Genomic DNA, 18,633 nt, shown 5'->3' with positions numbered 1-18,633 from the left:
CTTCCTGGCTTCTCTCTGCCATCTTGGCTCTGTCCCAAATGTAAATTTATTGAAGGCCACAACTCCTACTTTTTGTCATTGTTTCTTCCCCAAGGGCCTGATATGGTGCTTTGAATGTAATAAGTTCCCAATAAATAATCATTGAATTAAATTAAATTAAACTGAATATATAATATCAGAACTCTGGTAAGAGGCACTTTTGAATATAGAAACTTAAAACACAAAATACAGAAGGTTAGAACTAGTTAGAACATAGAACTGAAGAATATCAGAGATATGCAATACTTTAAACATAGACCAAGAGAAGGTCAGAACTGGAAAGTATCTCAGACTATAAAACACAGAATGTTAGGGGAAAGAACATATAAAGTTAGTGATGAAGAGTCCTTAGAGAACACCTCAAAATGAATAATGTGCTGGACCTGTAGTCAGGAAGACCTAGGTACAAACCCTACCTCAGATGCTTCCTAGCTGTGACATCCTGGGCAATTCCCTTATAACCTCACTTGTTCTCGGTTTCTTCATTCATAAAGTGAAGAGGTGGATCTAATTTTTCTCATTGGCCTTAAGACAACTTCTAACTCTAAAAATATAATTTTATGACAGATAAGTAAACTAAGGCTCAGATAGTGGGAATGACTTCCTCAGGGTAACATAGTAAGTTAGCAGGAAAGCTAAGAATAAGGGAGGACCCATCTCTCTTGACTTCTGGTTCAGGGTTCTTTTTACTACTCCAGGCTACCTGTCAAGAATCACCTGGAATGCAGCTCTGGCTTGCCTAACAGCTTAATTAATTACATTGTATGTGAGTGACATCATTCTGTCTATAGTATAAATTGAGTGAGAGTCCATGTGAACCTTAACAACTCACCAGAGACTATACCCAACCAACAAGAATGGCTTCCTCAGTCCTTCAGATGATGATGGCCGTGGGACTACTTACTTTGATTCTTCCCTGTCATGCTGGTGAGTGTTTTTGGTGTGAGAGGATAAATAGACATTACAGTTAATAAGCAATTATAGAAGGACATAGCTTAAAGGGATCTTAGAGATTATCTAGTTCAAACCTTTCATTTTACAGAAGGGGAAATCCAGACCCAATGAGCCAGTGAGCATAAGGCATTTACCCAGGATTGAAGCACAGCTATCTAGTTAGCAAAGAATACTCAATGCAATGGAATATAATGGAATATACCACCTGGTGTAGGGCAAAACCACTAGGCTAAGAGTCAGGAGAACCTGTCTGTAGATTGATCACGTAACCTTGCATAAGTCACTTAACTTCTCTGGGTCTCAATTTATTCCTCCATAACATGAGAGCATTAGAATACATGATTTTGAACAATCTCCATATTCTGTTCTAAGTTTCAACCTAGCTATAATATCTTGTATTCTATGTAGGGGAATGACATCTGTTGTCTATATTCTAAGGATATGTTTAGTTCTGACATGCTTTCTTCCATATTCCAAGGAACCTGGGGCAGCTAGGTGGTGCAGTGGATAGAGCACTGGCCCTGGAGTCAGGAGGACTTGAGTTCAAATCCAGCCTCAGACACATAACACTCACTAGCTGTGTGACTTTGGGCAAGTCACTTAACCCCAACTGCCTCATAAATATAAATAAATAAAAACGTATTCTAAGGTACCTTCTAGCTCCGACATCCAATAAAATATAAAATCCTTGAGGGAATGGACTTTTTTTCTTTATATCTTCAGAATCTGGCATAGTGCCTTACTCAGACTAGACACTGTGTTTTTGGTTTTTGGTGAATTAAATTTAATATTTGAAGTTCTGTGTTCTAGGTTTCCTTTCATTTCTGACATTTATATTGAACATTCTGTGCATGGAACTCTTTTCTGACTCCAATAATCCCTATTCTCTTTTCAAAGACCCATTCAAATACTGACATTCTATATACCTTGTTCTGATGTTCCTTATAACTGTAACATTCAGTGAATAAAAACTATGTAACAGATAGTGATGCTGCCCAAGTTCCACTTAGAGAGAATAAGCTAATGCTTCAGTAAAATATTGTTGCCATTCACCATCCCCCCACCCCCACCATATTAAAGAAATGACTGAGTCACTGCTCTTGGTTTCAGTTGATAAGCCAACAGTCTCTGATCCAAAACAAAATACAGAACTCCCATCATTTTTAAATTCCCTGGGCACTGGAATCCTTGAGTCTGCAGTGGAATATGTTCTTTCCTCAATGGCCCGGAGATCGTAAGTAATGAGCCTACCTGCACCATCATCTCTCTCTTAGTCTCCATTTATACACCCTGAGAAGGATTGACAGAATGAATCAGCATGAAAACAGTGATATTTCCTTTTACTGTGGACTCCATTTTCCATCCTTTTAGACTGAGATCATTCCTAGATGGGATTGAGATCACAGCATTGCCTTTAGGACAACCTACAACCTTGAGGTGCTTTGCATGGGACACTTCTACTTACCTCAAGGGACCCGCATCAGGAACTTAGTGCCTTGATATGGGTAATGCTAGAGTTGGAACAGAGAGGAAGCCACAGCCTTCATATATGTGGGGAGCAGGCTGGGGAAAGTTAATGACAGTCAGGACTAAGAGCCCAGGTTTCTTGGGCTCGTCAAGTGGAAATAACATGGAATAAGGAGCAGGAATTTGTCAAGTAAACAGATAAGTTGACTTTGCCCAATATCCTCAACTGGGATTTGAGGAAAGTACAGAAATAACTCAGTCACCTGCTTTCAGAGCATACAACCCATGTCCTAGGGGTATACTGGAGTCAACTTATGCTGACCCTCTGAGTTGATTGTTAAATTTTCAGCATGAGAATTTATGTATAAGAAATTCATAAATACTGCAAATCAGAGTTTGACTTATTGTTTTGTTGATTGTCTAGACTTAAGAAGAAAGGGATAAAACATTAATAACAGCAGAATAAAATTGTGTGTGTCATGCATACTTTTTTTTTGAAAGGTGGCTGTTAAACATTTACCAGTATGTTGCTGAGCCCAACCCTATATATTTATAGATGCTCAGAATGATCTAATTAAAATCATTGAATATGAAATGCTAGGTCTAGTAAAGTCTTTAGAATATGGAGTATTCTAAAGTGCCGTATTCCAAGAAGTTAAAGAACTTGTCCAAGGTCACACAGATATTAAGAAACAGCATTGGTACTACCATTCATGATATCTGCCTCCAAATCAAGAGTTCTTTCTACTATGCCACCCTCTTTCCAAAATGGAGACAACTAGGTAGTGCAGTAGACAGAACTCCAGGGTTCAGGAACACTTGAATTCAAATCCAGCCTCAGACACTTACTAGCTGTGTGATCTTAGGCAAGTGACTTAAGCTCCATTTTCCTCAGTTTCCTCAACCGTAAATCCTTCCAGGGTTGTTGTGAGGATCACATGAGATAATAATTGAAAACTTCTTAGCACAGTACCTGATGTATACTAGATGTGATATCAATGTTAATTATTATTATTGAATGCACGATAGAAGATAAAAAACAGATTGTCAGAATACCTGACACAGACACTTAAAGCCAAAATATTCCCCCTTGGTATATTGAGTATAAAATGTCTTTGAAGCCAATCTTTTTCATTCTCCTTACTCTACTTCAAACAAACTCAATCTACATATCTTTCTTTTCTTTCAAGTGGATTCTCTGATATGGAAGATAAACCAGAAAAGGCTTCATAAAAAGAACTGGTGAGTTAAAGTTGATTTTATTTATTCTTATGTTTTAAAGACACAGGGGTAACTCATGGGCCTAATTCCACTACTGATCCAAACAGGAGCTTGTTCTATGTCCTCTGGTTTGCTTTTCCTTGGGTAGCCTGGTCCCACCCACCCCCAACTCCAGGGGGCTGACCATATTGATGTCAAACTTAGTCCACTTGGTATAGTCCACTGTAGCTCAGAATTCAAGCTCAAGAGAAATATCAGCCTCAGTCTCCCTAATAGTTGGAATTACAGGTATGATTCTCTACTTGATAGGTGATATTTATAGCTTAATACGAGTAATCATTGTAACAGCACAGTGATTGAATTAGAGTCGAGGTTATTGGATTTCAGCCCAAGCTTTTCTATTTGCTACTTGTATAACCAAGAACAAATCACTTGCCCTCTCTGAAGCTCAGTTTTCTCTTCTATTAAATGGTAAAGAATAATCACTGCCTCCTTCACAGGTTTGTTGTGTGGATCAAATAAGAAAATTAATGGTAAAGCATTTTCTAGACTTCAAAGAACTTAAATTATAAGGTTAAAAAAATGAGGCTGGATTCCACCAGATTTTGGAGGCTAATAATAACCTTTAAGAAAAAGAAACCACTTTAGAGTGATTTCATAAAATATCAAAGATCAAAGGAATCTCAGGTAGGATCTAATCCAATCCTTACTTGAAGACCTTCAGTTAAGGAGAATTCACTACTACTTATTTTGGGACTGTAATTATGAGGAAGTACTTCCTAATGTCCAAAATCTGACTTCCCTGAAACATGTGCTCCTACTTCCTTGAGTTGACTTCAAGACTCTCTCCCTAGTAGACAGATAAACACAAACCTACAGTCTAGGAACTCTCTTGCATCTTAGAAATGACAGAAATTGTGGTAGTCTCCACCACGATCCTGACCTAAGAACTGTTTTAAATGAGTCATCTCAAGTTCCTTCACTCAGTTAATTGGCAGGGAGGAATAATAGGTGAAGGAAAATGTCTCCAGAGAGGCCCTTCTCTTCAAAATCTATTGTACTTAGCTGGAGTGCTAGACAAAATGATCTGAACAATTGTAGACAAAAAGACAAATAAAGACAAAAACAAAGACAAAAAGACAAAAATTCCAAAAGATCACTCCAATCACCTTGACAGCTTCATGGAGAATAGATTCATAGGAGTGAGAAGAAGTTTGAATCAGGGATGCTTTTGCAAAAGTCTGGGCAAGAGGTGATGAGGTTCAGAACTAAGATGATGTCTGCATGAGTAAAGAGCAGGGGATAGTTTCAAGAGATATTCAGAAGATTTGGCAACTGATTGGATATGTGGGGTGTGTGAGACCTAGAGGTAAAGATAACATGAAGGTTGAGAACCAAGAGTGGCATCCTTGACAGGAGTAGGGAAGTTTAGAAGAGTGGATTTAGGGAGAAGATAAGATTCTGTTTTGAACATACTTTGTTTGAAATGACTATGGGACATCCAGTTTGAAATGCAACTTTTCAAAGAAATAGCAGAAACTGTGCAACATAAGCACTGTAAGCAGTACCTGTTGAATATCTAGAAAGACATATTCAAATGACATGAACTATATACAACAGGCTCATTATTCTTCATGAATTCATAGTCAAAATTGCCAAATTGAAAATACAAGCATCAAAATATTTTTTTTAGAATTCAACAAATAATCTCCATTGCAACCAGAGCATTATCATAAATAACACCATTGCCCATAATTGCCAAGATCTAACACTGACCCACAGAAACTTGAATTCAATTAGAAAAACCAATCCCTTCATCAATCTGGGCAATAATAGGTCACAAAACATCACACACAAAAGAAGAGGAGGATAGTGACCTGTTCTATCAAATATAAAGATGAAAATGTGATAATTAAATAATAACAATAATAATAACAAGTGACTGCTATAGTGATTTAGGTTTTAGAAAACTTTTTGACACGCATAATCTCATTTGAGATACACAACAATCCTGTGAAGCAGGTGCTATAGCTATTGCTATCCCTGTTTTGCAGAAGAGGAAACTGAAAGTCAGACAGGTTAAGCAACTTGCCCATGATCACTCAACTAAGTCCTGCCAGAGGCAGGATTTGAACCCAGATAACTCTAGAAGGATGGGCTATATCTACTAAAATGAAGTTAGAGGCAAATGTTAAATTTGGTACTTAGGTTCAAAAAAGTTACCCATGTCAATACAGGATGAGGGAGGCATAACTTGGCAGAAGCTCCTGCAAAGACCTTAGTGGACTTATTACTAGTGGTCTTAGTAGGCTTCAAGTACTATGTGTGTCATAAGAGTAGCCTGGCAGCCAAAAACAAAGTTAATTTCATTGCAGACCACATTAATAGAGTTGATAGTCCCACTGTCCCATGCCCTATGGGTAACAAACCTTAGGAAGTACAATGACAAGTTAGAGAGTTTTAGAGAAAAGAAATCTGGATATTCTGAAGATTGGGAACCATATCATGAAAGGATCATCTGAAGAAATTTGGAATGTTTCTCCTTGAGAAGAAAATACTGGGAAAAGAAGGGGATAAAAGACATGATACTGGCTCGAAGAACTAAAATGGTGAAAATAGATTGGTCCCCAAAGCAGTGACTGGAATTTACATGGTGGCAGATTTCAACTTATTAAAAGGAAATACTTCCCAACAAACAGAGCCCTATGAAAGTGGAATGGGTTGTCTTGTGAGACAGTGACTCGACATCGCTAAAAAACATTTGAGTAAAGACTAGATGCCACTTGTTATGCATATTGTATGCAGAATATCTGGTGGCAGCTAGGTGGCACAGTGGATAGAATGCTGGGCCTGAAGTCAGGAAAACTCAGCTTTGTAAGTTCAATAAATCTGGCCTCAGATACTTACTAAATGTATGACCTTGGACAAGTCACTTAACCCTGTTTCAGTTCTTCATATGATAAAAAAAAATGACCTGGAGAAGGAAATGGCAAACTGCTTCAGTATCTCTGCCAAGAAAACCTCAGATGGGGTTGCAGAGAAAGACTGAAGAAGATTACTGAAAAAATTACTTAACAACAGCAAAATACATAATACCTACTAATTTTCTAAACGACCTTTGTATTTCCAACTCTAAGAATTCCATGAAGCAATAGACCAAACTTCCTTTCATCCCTTCTCAAGAAGAAAAAATTCTGCAGACTTCTTTCTGTCCCAACCCACAAATCTCTCCAAAGTAAGGAGGAGACAACATAATCTCAACTAAGCAGGTGCAGTCCCCAATTAACTTGATTGCCCAAACATGTCCTACTTGTACTTCTGTTGAATCACATCCAGGTCTAAGGCTGAGATTCATCATGTGAAAACACCCTCTCAAGCTCTCTTTAGATACACCTGGGCAGACACTTAGTGGAGGTGATGCTTGCTGATTCTCAGACCTGGAAAAAAAAAAAAACTTAGAACATAGGATGAAGAATATCAGACTTGGAAAAAGCCTTACAACATGGAATGTTCATGTTGGAAAGAACTTCATAATGTAGAGCTAGAAAGGACTTCTACTACAGAAAATGGTAGATTTTAAAATTTTATTTTACCTAGAAGGAAGCTTAGGACAGAGAACAGAGGATGTTAGATATAAAAGCAATGAGACAACAGAGAATCTAGAAGTAAACTTAGAGGTAATCTAGTCCAAAGCCTAATTGAACAGAAATCTTCTATACATTTATTTACATCTACTAAAAAGCCTGATGCTTGGTCCTGTGAGAAAGACTAAGATAAATAAGAGGCTGGTCTTGACTCACAGAAGCTCACAATCTAGTAGTGGGAAAAGATGTGGGCACACAAACATTACGTGAAACAGAACATGCATGGTAAGTTCATAAGAAAACAATGTGCTATTTAAGGTCTGATGAGAGGAGGTAATTTCTAATTGTAAGGAATCAGGGAAAGGCATCTGTAGTTGGCATTTAACTTAGGTCTTGAAAGTTGGCAAGAATATCAATACATATGGATAGATGGTTCCCAGCAGAAAAAAATACAAAAGTGAGCAAATCAATTTGGTTGAGGTATCAGGAATGTGAAGAGCAAAGGGTGATGAGACTGAAAAAGCATTTAGGAGTAGCTTGAAAAAGGTTTTGAAAACCAGAATAAGGAGATTGGCCTTTGTCTTCTGAGCAGTTGTTGTTGTTATTGTTGTCATTATTGTTTAGTTGTATCTGACTCTTTGTGATCCAATTTGGAGTTTTCTTGGCAAAGATATTGGAGTGTTTTGCCACTTCTTTCTCTGGCTCATTTTGTATATGAGGAAACTGAGGAAAACAATAACTTGCCCAGGGCACTCAGTAAGTGTCTGAGATGGGATTTGAACTCAGGAAGATGAGTTTTCCTGACTCCTGGCCCTGCACGCTATGCACTGCTCCCTCTAGCTGCAGTCTTTGGGCAGCAGTGAGCCACTATAGCAGGGAGGCTTAATTTGAAATCATTGAACTTTTAAAAATATATTTTGATAAATATATTTTAGTTTAACTGGTTTCCTTTATAATTTTGTATATTTTACATATTTAAAAACATAATTCAGAGAAGGGATCCATAGGCCTTATCAGACTTCCACCAAAAAATGTAAAGAATCCCTGGAGTAAAGGTTTCTGAGACATAGAGGGATATGCTCAGAGATGGGCAAGAGAGATCCAAGGGACCAATTCAAGGGATTAAAGGCAGAGAGACCTGTTAAGAAACTATTGCAGTAATCTAGGCAGGAAGTAATGAAGGCCCGAGGTTTCCTGGGAACCCTGGTAATTCCAATTTAACAGAAACCTAACCCAAAGGACTGAAGGTCTAATTGTAAATCTTCAGGCACAAAGCAATTTCGGGGGAAGCTGTTTTGGGCAATAAGACCTTCCTAAGGCCAACCAAAACCAAAAGTTGATTATCATCTTCTTCCTTTAAGGAGGAAAAATATATTTCCTCTAAATGGTGGCCTAAAGATGACATGAGCTGGAGGCCCACCTTCCCTTAAGTGCTCTGGCTAATGAATCATGGACCTAAAAGTGGTGTCTAAGAACCTGGGGATCCATCTGAGATATCAAAACTTGGGCACTATTGAGTTTTATCAAGAAGGAAAATTGTCCACAGAGTGGAGAAAGGCTTTGCCTATAATCACAAAGTAGATCAGTAATGAAGCCTTCCAAAGAATAAATAAGGAGATGCAGCTAAATGAGGGACCAGAGCCCTAACCATTGCCACTCTAACCATGACTCAACTGACTTAGATAAAGGTATACACAAAATGCTCATAAAATTTTCAAATGACTCAAATCTGGAAGGGATGGCTAACATACTGTATCACAGTCAGAACTCTAAAGGATCTTGAATGGATATATAAAGCATTAGGTAAATTGACATTCAGTAGAGATAAAGGTAAAGATCTATGTTGTTCAGTCATTTCAGTTATGTGTGACTCTACATGACTCCATTTCGGATTTTCTTGGCAAAGATACTGGAGTGGTTTGCCATTTCCTTCTCCAATTCATTTTACAGATAAGGAAACTGAGGTAAACAGTGACTTTCCCAGGTGCACATATGTAGTGTCTGAGACAGGATTTGAACTCAGGAAGATAAGTCTTCTTGACCCAAGGCCCAGTGCTAGTTAGCTAGCTGCCCCTAGGACATCAGATATGTCCTAGAAGAATTCCAGCATAAAAAGTATGATGTCTAGCTCTTCTTAGTTGGTAACATGTTGGAATATTCTTACACCCTGTATGACACTTTATATATTTTGTGATCTTATTACCATCTAGTATAATTTAACAGTTAATTTTTATTGATGGATAATTGATGTTATAAAAATCAATTAATGTTTTACAAAAACCTTGATTCATTTTTAGTTTTGATTAAGTAGTGATTCATCTGTATTAGCTAGTTATTACAATTTATTTGTCAACTAATTGAATAACTCATTTAAATTGCCTAAACAATAATTAATTTTTATCATTTAAATCAGTATGACAAAATTGTTGGTATTAATATTGGTTTTGTTTCATCTCTAGACAATGTATCTGACTAATGGCTTTTGCCTTTCTTCCTAGGATGCTGATCTCAGCTCCTCAACAGACCAGGCCACTCCTTTCCCTCAGCTTTCCTGGCTGCCCAGCCCAGAGACCCTGAGCTGCTGTTATTGCTTGGATATCAGTAGCTCCAGTCCCCTGGCTCAGCCTCGGAAGATTTTGTATAAATGATCACTCTTCCCTTCCTGGAAGACAAAATAAAGTCCATAAACTCATGATCTTGAGTCCTTACTGTGACAAGGTAGTTCTCTTAATGTGTTGATGCTCTTGCTATAAAAATATCAGCACCCCACTGATAACCACAATATGTCTAGAAAAAAGGAATGTGTCTCAGGAACTCCATTTCCAGAGAGCTAGGCCCTTTGGGAGTAAACATGCATTATATCAGAATGCATTCTGAGGAGCCCAGTATCCTTTGCTGCCTCCATCAGGTTCCATCATGACAATGTGGTAACGACTGAATTTACATTTGACGATTAAAGATTTCACATATTTAGAACTATATCCTCTCTTCTAAGTTCTCTGACGTTCTATATTCTGTGTTTTAAGGCCCCTTCCACCTCTTGGATTCTGTTTTCTATTCCAGCTCTGAGATTCTGTATATGGTGCTTTAAGACTCCTTTTAGCTTTGATATTCTGCCGTCATGTGACATAATCCCTTTCTAGCTCTGGGCTCAGTTTCCTACCTACTCATCATCCCAAAACATAAGTCAAAATATGGGAAGTATGTCAAAGTGATTTATTCTTAAAACGATAATAATATATATGTCAATGTGCTTTATACTTAAAATAATATTATCATTTTCATTATTATTATTTATTATTATTATTTTGCCTAGTTTTAGTGCCATCTTCTGCAGGAGGTATTTCCAATCTCCCTAGTTCCTCGTGTCTTCCCATCTGACATTGTATCTGCTTTATACATACCTGTCTGTTTATATTTTCCCTCTGACCTTAGAATGCAACAGCCTTGAGGCAGTCTTTGGCATTCATAAACACTTTTAATAAACGTTAAGTGATCACTTGCTTATTTGCTAGCTTGCTTCACTGGTTAATGAATCTCTGGGGCTTCTACAGCTCAGGATGTTTAGACATGAGCAAAGGAGGAAAAAGGGAGTCAGAATAAGAGAGAAGAAAGAGCATCTGGAAGCATTTAACCACAATTGCTTCTGTCATAATGCTATAACACACTGAGGGATAAGACCTCATGAAAGATAGAAAAGAAGCTGTATTGGACCAGATTGCTTGAACTGGGAGTTGGTGGGTGGGGTCAGAGCAGGAACTATCTTTGGGGGGAAGAGGGAAGAATTAAACTAATACAAGAATTAAAAAGACCTTTTAAGGACTGATAAAAAGAGACCATACTTTTAAAAATCAAAAATGAAAAAAAATCACAAATGGAAAATAAAAAATAAAAAATATCAGAAGCTATTTTGTCAAAGTATAGGACAATATAGCTGAAAGCCTGAATGAAATGGATGAATAGCTACCAAAATATAGAATACCAAAACTAGCAAAATTGGAAATCAAAAATCTGAATAACCTAATCATAAAAAGAGAAATTGAACAAGCCATAAATTAACTCCCACCAGAAAAAGAAATTTTTCCCTCTCTATATAATCTTCCCCATTAATCATCCCCACAAGTTTCAGGAACTGTCTTTGTTTTTTGTATCCTCAGCACTTAGCACAGTGTCTGGCACATTGCAAGTACTTAACACTAGAAGAACCAAGCTCATCAATTGGCAAGGAAATATCCTTGATAATAAATCTTTTATTTTTCCTATCTGGGCAAATGTGCTTAAAATACAAACAATTACAAGCAGATACTATAACTTTATTTTGCAGTAATATTTTTCATCCTCTTATCTCTAGTTTCTTTGCCTTTATGGATAAAAAAAATTGCACTGCATCAATTGATGTGGCTTCAAGGTTTTTGAAGGTTTTCTGAGGCATTCTTCAATTGCTTTTCATTCATTCCAACTCCAGCACTTTGATGCCAAGCCAATTGTCCTAGGATAATGCAAGATAGGCAATGGCTGTGACTCACCTAAGCCTCAGGTTTTGGGGATAGATTCACAAAGGACAGGCCACCTTTAGAGGGAAAAAGTAAAGCAGGAGTTAACCTTTAAAAAAAATTTATCATGGACTCCTTTGGCAATCTGATGGAGTCTATGAATCCTCAAATGATGTTTTGAAATCTCAAATAATGTTTTAAAATAAAATACATAGGAAAATATATTGAAATAGTTATCAAAATATTTTTGTAAAAAAATAGATTCCTAGACCCTAAATTAAGAACCCCTGATGGAGAGGGAAGGAGTTGGGCAAACAGAGATTAAGAGGAGACACACGATGCCATGTGCACAAATATACTGCCAATGGGAATTGGGGCTCTGATACCTAAGTTTTCTTTTTGTCTTGTCCTAAATGTGACTTCCACTCCATTTCTTAGTCACTTCCACACTATTTCTCTGATTGAGCATCCTCACCCCTTTCTAGGTCCCCATTATGTATTGGCTACCCCCACTACGATGTAAGCTCCTTGAAGGCAGAGACTGTACAATTTCCTTACATTTCCATCCCCAGCACTTAGCATAGGGCCTGAAACATAGTAAGTCCTTTATAAATGCTCTGTATCTGCTAGTCTTTCTACAATCCCTATTATTTGCCAGAAAACTGCAGTATTTGAGGATATCAAACCAGAGCCAGGGAAGACATGAATGTGGAGGCAGGAAGGAGCTAGGGATTTGCAGAGCTAATCAAATAATTGGGCTTCCACTCCTCCAATCTATTTTTGAACAGTTGGCTGATCAGCCTAGCTGGAAACTAAAGAGACCTTGAGTAAGGAGATAGGGTGGGGCAGAGAGGAAGGGAAGGGCAGGGAATAAGAGCATTATTAATCTTTAAATGGCTGAAAGTATAGGACAGGCTGCAAATGGAGCATATGTATTCCTTTTCTCTCCTTGCTTCTTTTCTTGTCTGCTTTAATTATAAAATTTCTAATGTGAGCTAGTTGGTCTACCATTCTATGTTTTATTGTCCTCTGAAGTCTGACATTCTATGACCTGTGTTCTTAATAGTCTTTTTCCTAAAGACCTTAGTTCTAACATTCTAAGACCAATTGCATTCCATGTTCTATATTCTCAGGCCCTTTCCAGCTCTCATAATGCGAGATCCTTTGTGTTTTGCAGTGGTATGCAAATCACCTAAAACAGAGTAAATAATTTTTTTACATCTGTAAGTTGTACAACTTTTTACATCTTAAAAATTTTTAATATGCCATCTGTCCTTCCTTTGTTTCAATCATTTGCTTTGTACAATGTCACTGAGTTCACAAGATTTTGATATACACTCTTTAATTCTTCAAGATGAAACCATGGTTTTATCTTATTAGACATTTAAATGAATTTTAGAAACCAGTTTATTTTTCCAAATTGAATCTTGATTATAGCATGGATTTTCAATCAGAACATAAATCAGACAAGTTTTCACATCTTTGAGGAATGCTCATCTCCAATTATTGGACACACTTCTCAGCCTTTCATGACACTTGGTATGGAGTAAGGTGGTGGTTCAATATTTCATCTATGCTGGTATTTTATATCTCCTTCTTCAGTTTGTATTTGAAAAATAATTTTCAGTTGTTAATTTAAAAATCATTTGATTAAGTTTTAGTTGCTTGGATTAGTAAAAATATTTACCTTTGTGAATGAGTATTAAATAAATGTCCAATTTTTAAAACATAATTCCCTGGGTATATATCCTAACGCAATGTTTTGTGCATACCAGTCATTGCCATTTCCATTGCCATAAAGTCAAGCAGAATTCTAGTTCACAGCTTTTCTCCTAGCTTCCTTGGACCCACACCCCCCCCAACTGGTTTTTAATCTGCCTGTTTGCTTTCCTTTTCATTCCTTCAAACAGATTAGGAGATGAGTTAGGACCAAAGGGAAAGTTATTCAGAGATACTAAAGTCTGCTACTTGAAGCTTTGCTTTGTTGCTTCCTTGAGTTTCCTCCATGAACAGATTGTTTTTATAAACCATGTGATCATTAAAAGTGAATTGTCAAATCATATGAGTTGGGAGGACTTGACTGAGGTGGTGAAGCTAGTTCATGAGAAAGGATGGCTTTATGAGTTGAAGAGAGATTTTGCATTTTGGGGTGATTTGAGGCATAATCTAGATCTGTGATCTGCAAACTATTTGCTTATAAACTCCTATCAATAAAAACATTTTTAGCACACATACCCTAATGTGTATAAACTTACTATGTCTAAATTATATACTTGTTATATTATATTAATAGTTACATACATTTTAAAACCAAAACAGTAATTTAAAAGGATAAGATGAAGATGAAATGTTTAGATATTAGAGTTAAGAGGGAACCATTGAAGTTGATTGAGTTCAAGACTTACTATGTGACAGGCACTGGGCTAAGAATGGGTCAGATTGAAAAAAAAAAGTATGGGTTCGATCTATACTTTTGTAAAATCACTTTGGTAGCAGTGTGTAGAGGCTGGATTACAGTGGTGAAGAAACTTGGGAAAGGGACACTAACTAGGGTGGGGGCTGAGAGAAGCAGGCAGGCATAAAAGATGGAGGGGTAGAGCTAATAGGATTTCACAGCTGACTGATTTTGTGGAAGTGAGATGAAGGAAAGTGTGGCATTAAAAATGACAATGAACTTGTGAAAACCTAGGAGACTGGAAAGATGGTGGTGCCCTTGATGGTAATAGGGAAGTTATGAAGATGGATAGCTTTGGGGGGAAAGATAATATAATGATATCTCTCATCTAGCTGACAACCCCTCCATTGTCATTCATCCTGTGTGACTCATTCTGTCCCACACACAATGAAAAATGCAGAGGCAGCAATCTCACTCACCAGTAGCTACCCCTAGTTCAATCCACCCTCTAAGAGATGCCTCCTGCAGCCAAGGATCTGAGAGGTAAAGAGTGGAGGGAGCAGAATTTTCCCAAAGGCATCTGATCATACCCTGCTCAGGAGAAGGGTTGGGATTTTACACAGCCCAAAGAGGTAAGAGAGTGTTGGGGAATAAAGACAGGTGTAGGTGTCTTGGGGGATAAAGATATTTGTGGGGGTGTGGGAGATAAGTCCTTCACTGACTATCACAGCAAGGGCCAGATATAAGCTTTTCCCATCCTTCAAAAGGTTGATCACAGGCCCCTCAGGGTCAGAACAAGTTTTCTGCTCCCCCTGAAGGTGATTTCTAGACTTTCAATTTGGAGACCACAGTTCTACAATACACCACTAGGCTTTCATTGGAAACTAAGGCCAGCTTCACTCCTGAGCAGGGGGAAGAGCAGAAGCAACTGGAGAAGTGGCAAGAGGCTAATCACAAGCAGCTTGAGTGCCACCTCGTGGCCAATAGGCTATATCTCCATCTATTAAGTATCAACTTACTGCTTTTTGGACTAGAGAAGAGCAGGAACACAGGCTAAAGGTTTTCTGCATTTATTAGTAAATGCCCCTTTTATCACTTCTGACACTAACCATCCACATCCTTGTTATATGTGTATCCCCTGGGCGAATAGTGAGAGACTTTTATAAACCTGTTAACATTGGTATCAGTGAAGTGGATACTGAAAAAATTCTCTAGCAAAACACATCATGCTTATGAAGTGAATATTTTGCCTCATCATTAAAAAAAACTTGAATGCTTTTCTTGTTATAATCTTAACAGAAATTTCTCTGCTAGACTGCAAATCCAGTTCTCACCACCAAGTCAGAGGTCCAAGTCCAGATCCTTACAAAGCTTTATGAACCCTAGTAGGGGGTGGAGGTGGTTGGGCAAAGTACAAATAAATAGACTGGGGTCCGGAGACCTGAGCTTTAGCTTTGGGTTTTCAATTGGGTCACCTTTAACAAGTCATTTCCCTCTCTAGATTTCAGTTTTCTTCTCCATAAAACAAGGAGATTGGTCTGGATGAGTCCTATGCTATCTCACAGACATCTGAGAACTATGTCGTCTCCCCTATCCAGTCCACTTCCTCTCAGGAAAAAGAGAGAGAGAGAGAAGAAGCATTTACTAAGCACCTACTATCTGCCAGGCACTTTAGAAATATTATGTCATTTGATCAGGTTATCTCTCAGTCAGTTCATTAAGCTGCCTCTCCTCATGTCTGGCATCAGATAAATTGAACTAATTGCATAAACTGTCCTATAAACCATGATGTAGAGAAAAATACATTGGATTTAGAGTTGAAAAGAACATAGTTCAAATCTGGGCTTTGCTACTTATTACCTGTACAAGTAATACATGCTTGGGCAAGTCACTTCAATTCTTAGGCCTTAGTTATCTTTCAGGTCATTGAAAACTCTAAATCCTTTGGTCCTCTGATTTAGGATTCAGAAAGGTCTCCCTCCTCAAACTGCAGACTTTCTTGGCACTGGAAAATCTCTCTGAACATTTTCTCACCTAACTTCAGAGGGAGTGTAGGGAATATGTAGGCACGGGCCTGTTTTAGGGAACTAACAGTTCATTTGTCTTCAGTCTTCTGAAGGACAGATCATCATCCCCATCCCTCAGTGAACAGTTCCTGCCTCTGTTCAGGAAGCAAAGCTGGCAGAAGTCAAAGAATCATGGAGCCATCTGGAAGAGGAGGGCTTCCTTTTTATGCACCTAATAACCAAACATGTCAAGGAAAAAGCCTGAATAATAATTAAAAAAAGGAAGTTGAGCCACAGTGCTGACAAGTGTAGGAGCCAGGCTGCCAAGGGAGGCATTTCATATTCAGAGTGCCTGGTTTGACAGCTTAGTTCAGCCTGATGAGCCCGAAGGCATTTCCAAACCTGCATTTTGCTGGACTTTGTTCAAGTAACTACAGACATGTTTCTTTACTCCAAGAGAAGGGTATCAATAAAGACAGGAAAGAAACATCTATTAACTCCCCATTTCTTCCAATAGTTCTACAGAGTGGCTTGAGTGGTAGAGAAGCACTCCGTCTCGGCACTGCAGGTAGTACTGATTCTCCTACAATAAGACTGTCACCCCCTCCCCCCTCCTTTTTCACTTAGTTTTACTGAGTCTGCCCTCTTAAGTGTAGGGAAGCTGACAAAGGGATAGGCAACTCAAATGCATAGAATCAGAACTAGGCAGGACCTTTGATGTCATCCCTTTCATTCATTCCCTTCATTTTCCAGACCAGGGAATTGCATCATCAGGTTGACTAATTGAATTGCCCAAACTCACAAAGCCGGGTAAGTGGAAGAGCAGGTTTTGAACTCTAGTCCTTTGGCTCCAAATCCAGCATACTTTCTATTACACGGCATTGCTTCCATGAGTATATCAGTTTACCTTCAATATTTTTCATCTACTAGGGCAGCTAGGTGGTGCAGTGCAGAGAACACCAGGCCCAAAGTCAGGGAGACTCATCTTCTTGAGTTGAAATCTGACATTAGACACTTACTAGCTGTGTGACCCTGAGCAAGTCACTTAATCCTGTTTGCTTCAGTTACCTCATATGTAAAATGAGCTGGAGAAGAAATTGGCAAACCACTACATCTTTACCAAATGAAGTTGGACATGACTGAAGCAACTGAACAACAACAATAAGAATACTTTTTTTGCCTAATTATATTTATTTTAGAAATTTAACACATATTTATTAAGTGGCTACTTTGTTCACAGCACTGGGCTCAGCTCTGAGTTCTGGACTGAATTTAGAGGGAGAAGATTATTACCAACAGTGAGCTTAAAGAAGGTTGTTGAAGGAAGTAGCATTTGAAATGATCTTTTAAAGAAGGACAGGTTTCTTTCAACTCTGATAGTCTAGGATTCCTAGGACCTTAGAATTTAGCTAGTTTAGAGATCATTTAATACAATTATCATTATATATATATATATATATATATATATATATATATATATATATATATATATATATATATATATACTCAATTATTTGTTACTTGCCCACATAATAAATAGTGAAACTGAGATGTGAACTAGGCCTTCCAAAATCCATATCTAGTGTTCTTCCCACCATTATCACTCTATGTAGCATGGAATTAATCTCAGGGGGAAGACTTATATGGTCTGATGCTGAGTGAAGTGAGCAGAACCAAGAGGACTTTGTACATAATAACAGCCAGGTTATGAGATGACTAATATTGTTAAACTGAACCCTTCTCAGCATTACAAGGATCTAAGACATCTCCAGAGGCCTTGGGATGGAAAATGCTGCCCACATCCAAAGAAAGAACTATGGAAGTCTAATCGCTATCACTTATTTTTACCTTCTGTTGAGTTTTGTTTCATCTTTCTGATGGCTCCTTCTATTGGTTTTGATTTTTACTTACAACTTCACTAATGTGAAAATATGTTTAATAGGAATGTAAATGTAAATCCTATACCAGATTGTGCACCATTTTGGGGAGGTGGGGGGGAGGAAGGGGGAAAAAATTTTCAATTCAAAAGCATATGGAAGTGATTGTTGATAAATCAAACTAAATTAATAAAATTTTAAAAAAAAGAAAAAAGAATTAATCTCAAGGACAGCATTTAGATGATGAGATGCCACATCTGTCACAAGACAGCATGTAAGAACGTGGGCCTTAGAGCAATCCAACTATGTGACATGGATATAGCTAGGTAAACTGGCACAGTCAACAAATATATCTGAGAAAGCATGGATCTGACTTTCAGCTATCTGGAACTCTTTAAAGTAGGGCAGGAAACCCTTCTAAGAAATGTCAAACACATGTTCTACTGATCACAATACAATAAAATTTGTATTTGCTAAAAAATCTTGGAAGAAAGAATTTTGAAATAATTAGAACAAAATAATTTAATCTTAAAGAACCAGTAGGTCAAAGAACGCATTAAGGAACCAATAGAAAATCTCATAAAAGACAATGAAAAG

The 18,633-nt window shown here is 37.8% G+C and overlaps 1 protein-coding gene across 1 annotated transcript; it reads left to right on the top strand.

Annotated features, from left to right (window-relative positions):
* Positions 1–780: 780 nt before the first annotated feature.
* CUNH5orf46 (chromosome unknown C5orf46 homolog) lies at positions 781–9,957 on the top strand. Its single transcript, XM_020998871.2, has 4 exons — positions 781–966; positions 2,104–2,227; positions 3,651–3,702; positions 9,764–9,957. The coding sequence occupies exons 1-3, from the start codon at positions 897–899 to the stop codon at positions 3,691–3,693; spliced, it is 237 nt and encodes a 78-aa protein (XP_020854530.1). The 5' UTR covers positions 781–896; the 3' UTR covers positions 3,694–3,702; positions 9,764–9,957.
* The last annotated feature ends 8,676 nt before the right edge of the window (positions 9,958–18,633 follow it).

Source organism: Phascolarctos cinereus, unplaced genomic scaffold (genome assembly GCF_003287225.1).
Source record: "Phascolarctos cinereus isolate Bilbo 61053 unplaced genomic scaffold, phaCin_HiC Scaffold_2;HRSCAF=192, whole genome shotgun sequence".
In the NCBI taxonomy this organism is placed as follows: Eukaryota; Metazoa; Chordata; class Mammalia; order Diprotodontia; family Phascolarctidae; genus Phascolarctos; species Phascolarctos cinereus.
Note: the sequence above shows the minus strand (reverse complement) of the source record. Positions and strands in the feature narration are given on the sequence as shown.

What these genes read in the sequence shown, in the direction of transcription:
- CUNH5orf46 (XM_020998871.2), top strand. Translation starts at nt 897, where the DNA reads ATGGCTTCCTCAGTCCTTCAGATGATGATGGCCGTGGGACTACTTACT. An exon ending in GATTCTTCCCTGTCATGCTG is followed by an intron (nt 967 to 2,103) that starts GTGAGTGTTTTT and finishes TCTTGGTTTCAG; the next exon opens with TTGATAAGCCAACAGTCTCT. An exon ending in TCCTCAATGGCCCGGAGATC is followed by an intron (nt 2,228 to 3,650) that starts GTAAGTAATGAG and finishes TTTTCTTTCAAG; the next exon opens with TGGATTCTCTGATATGGAAG.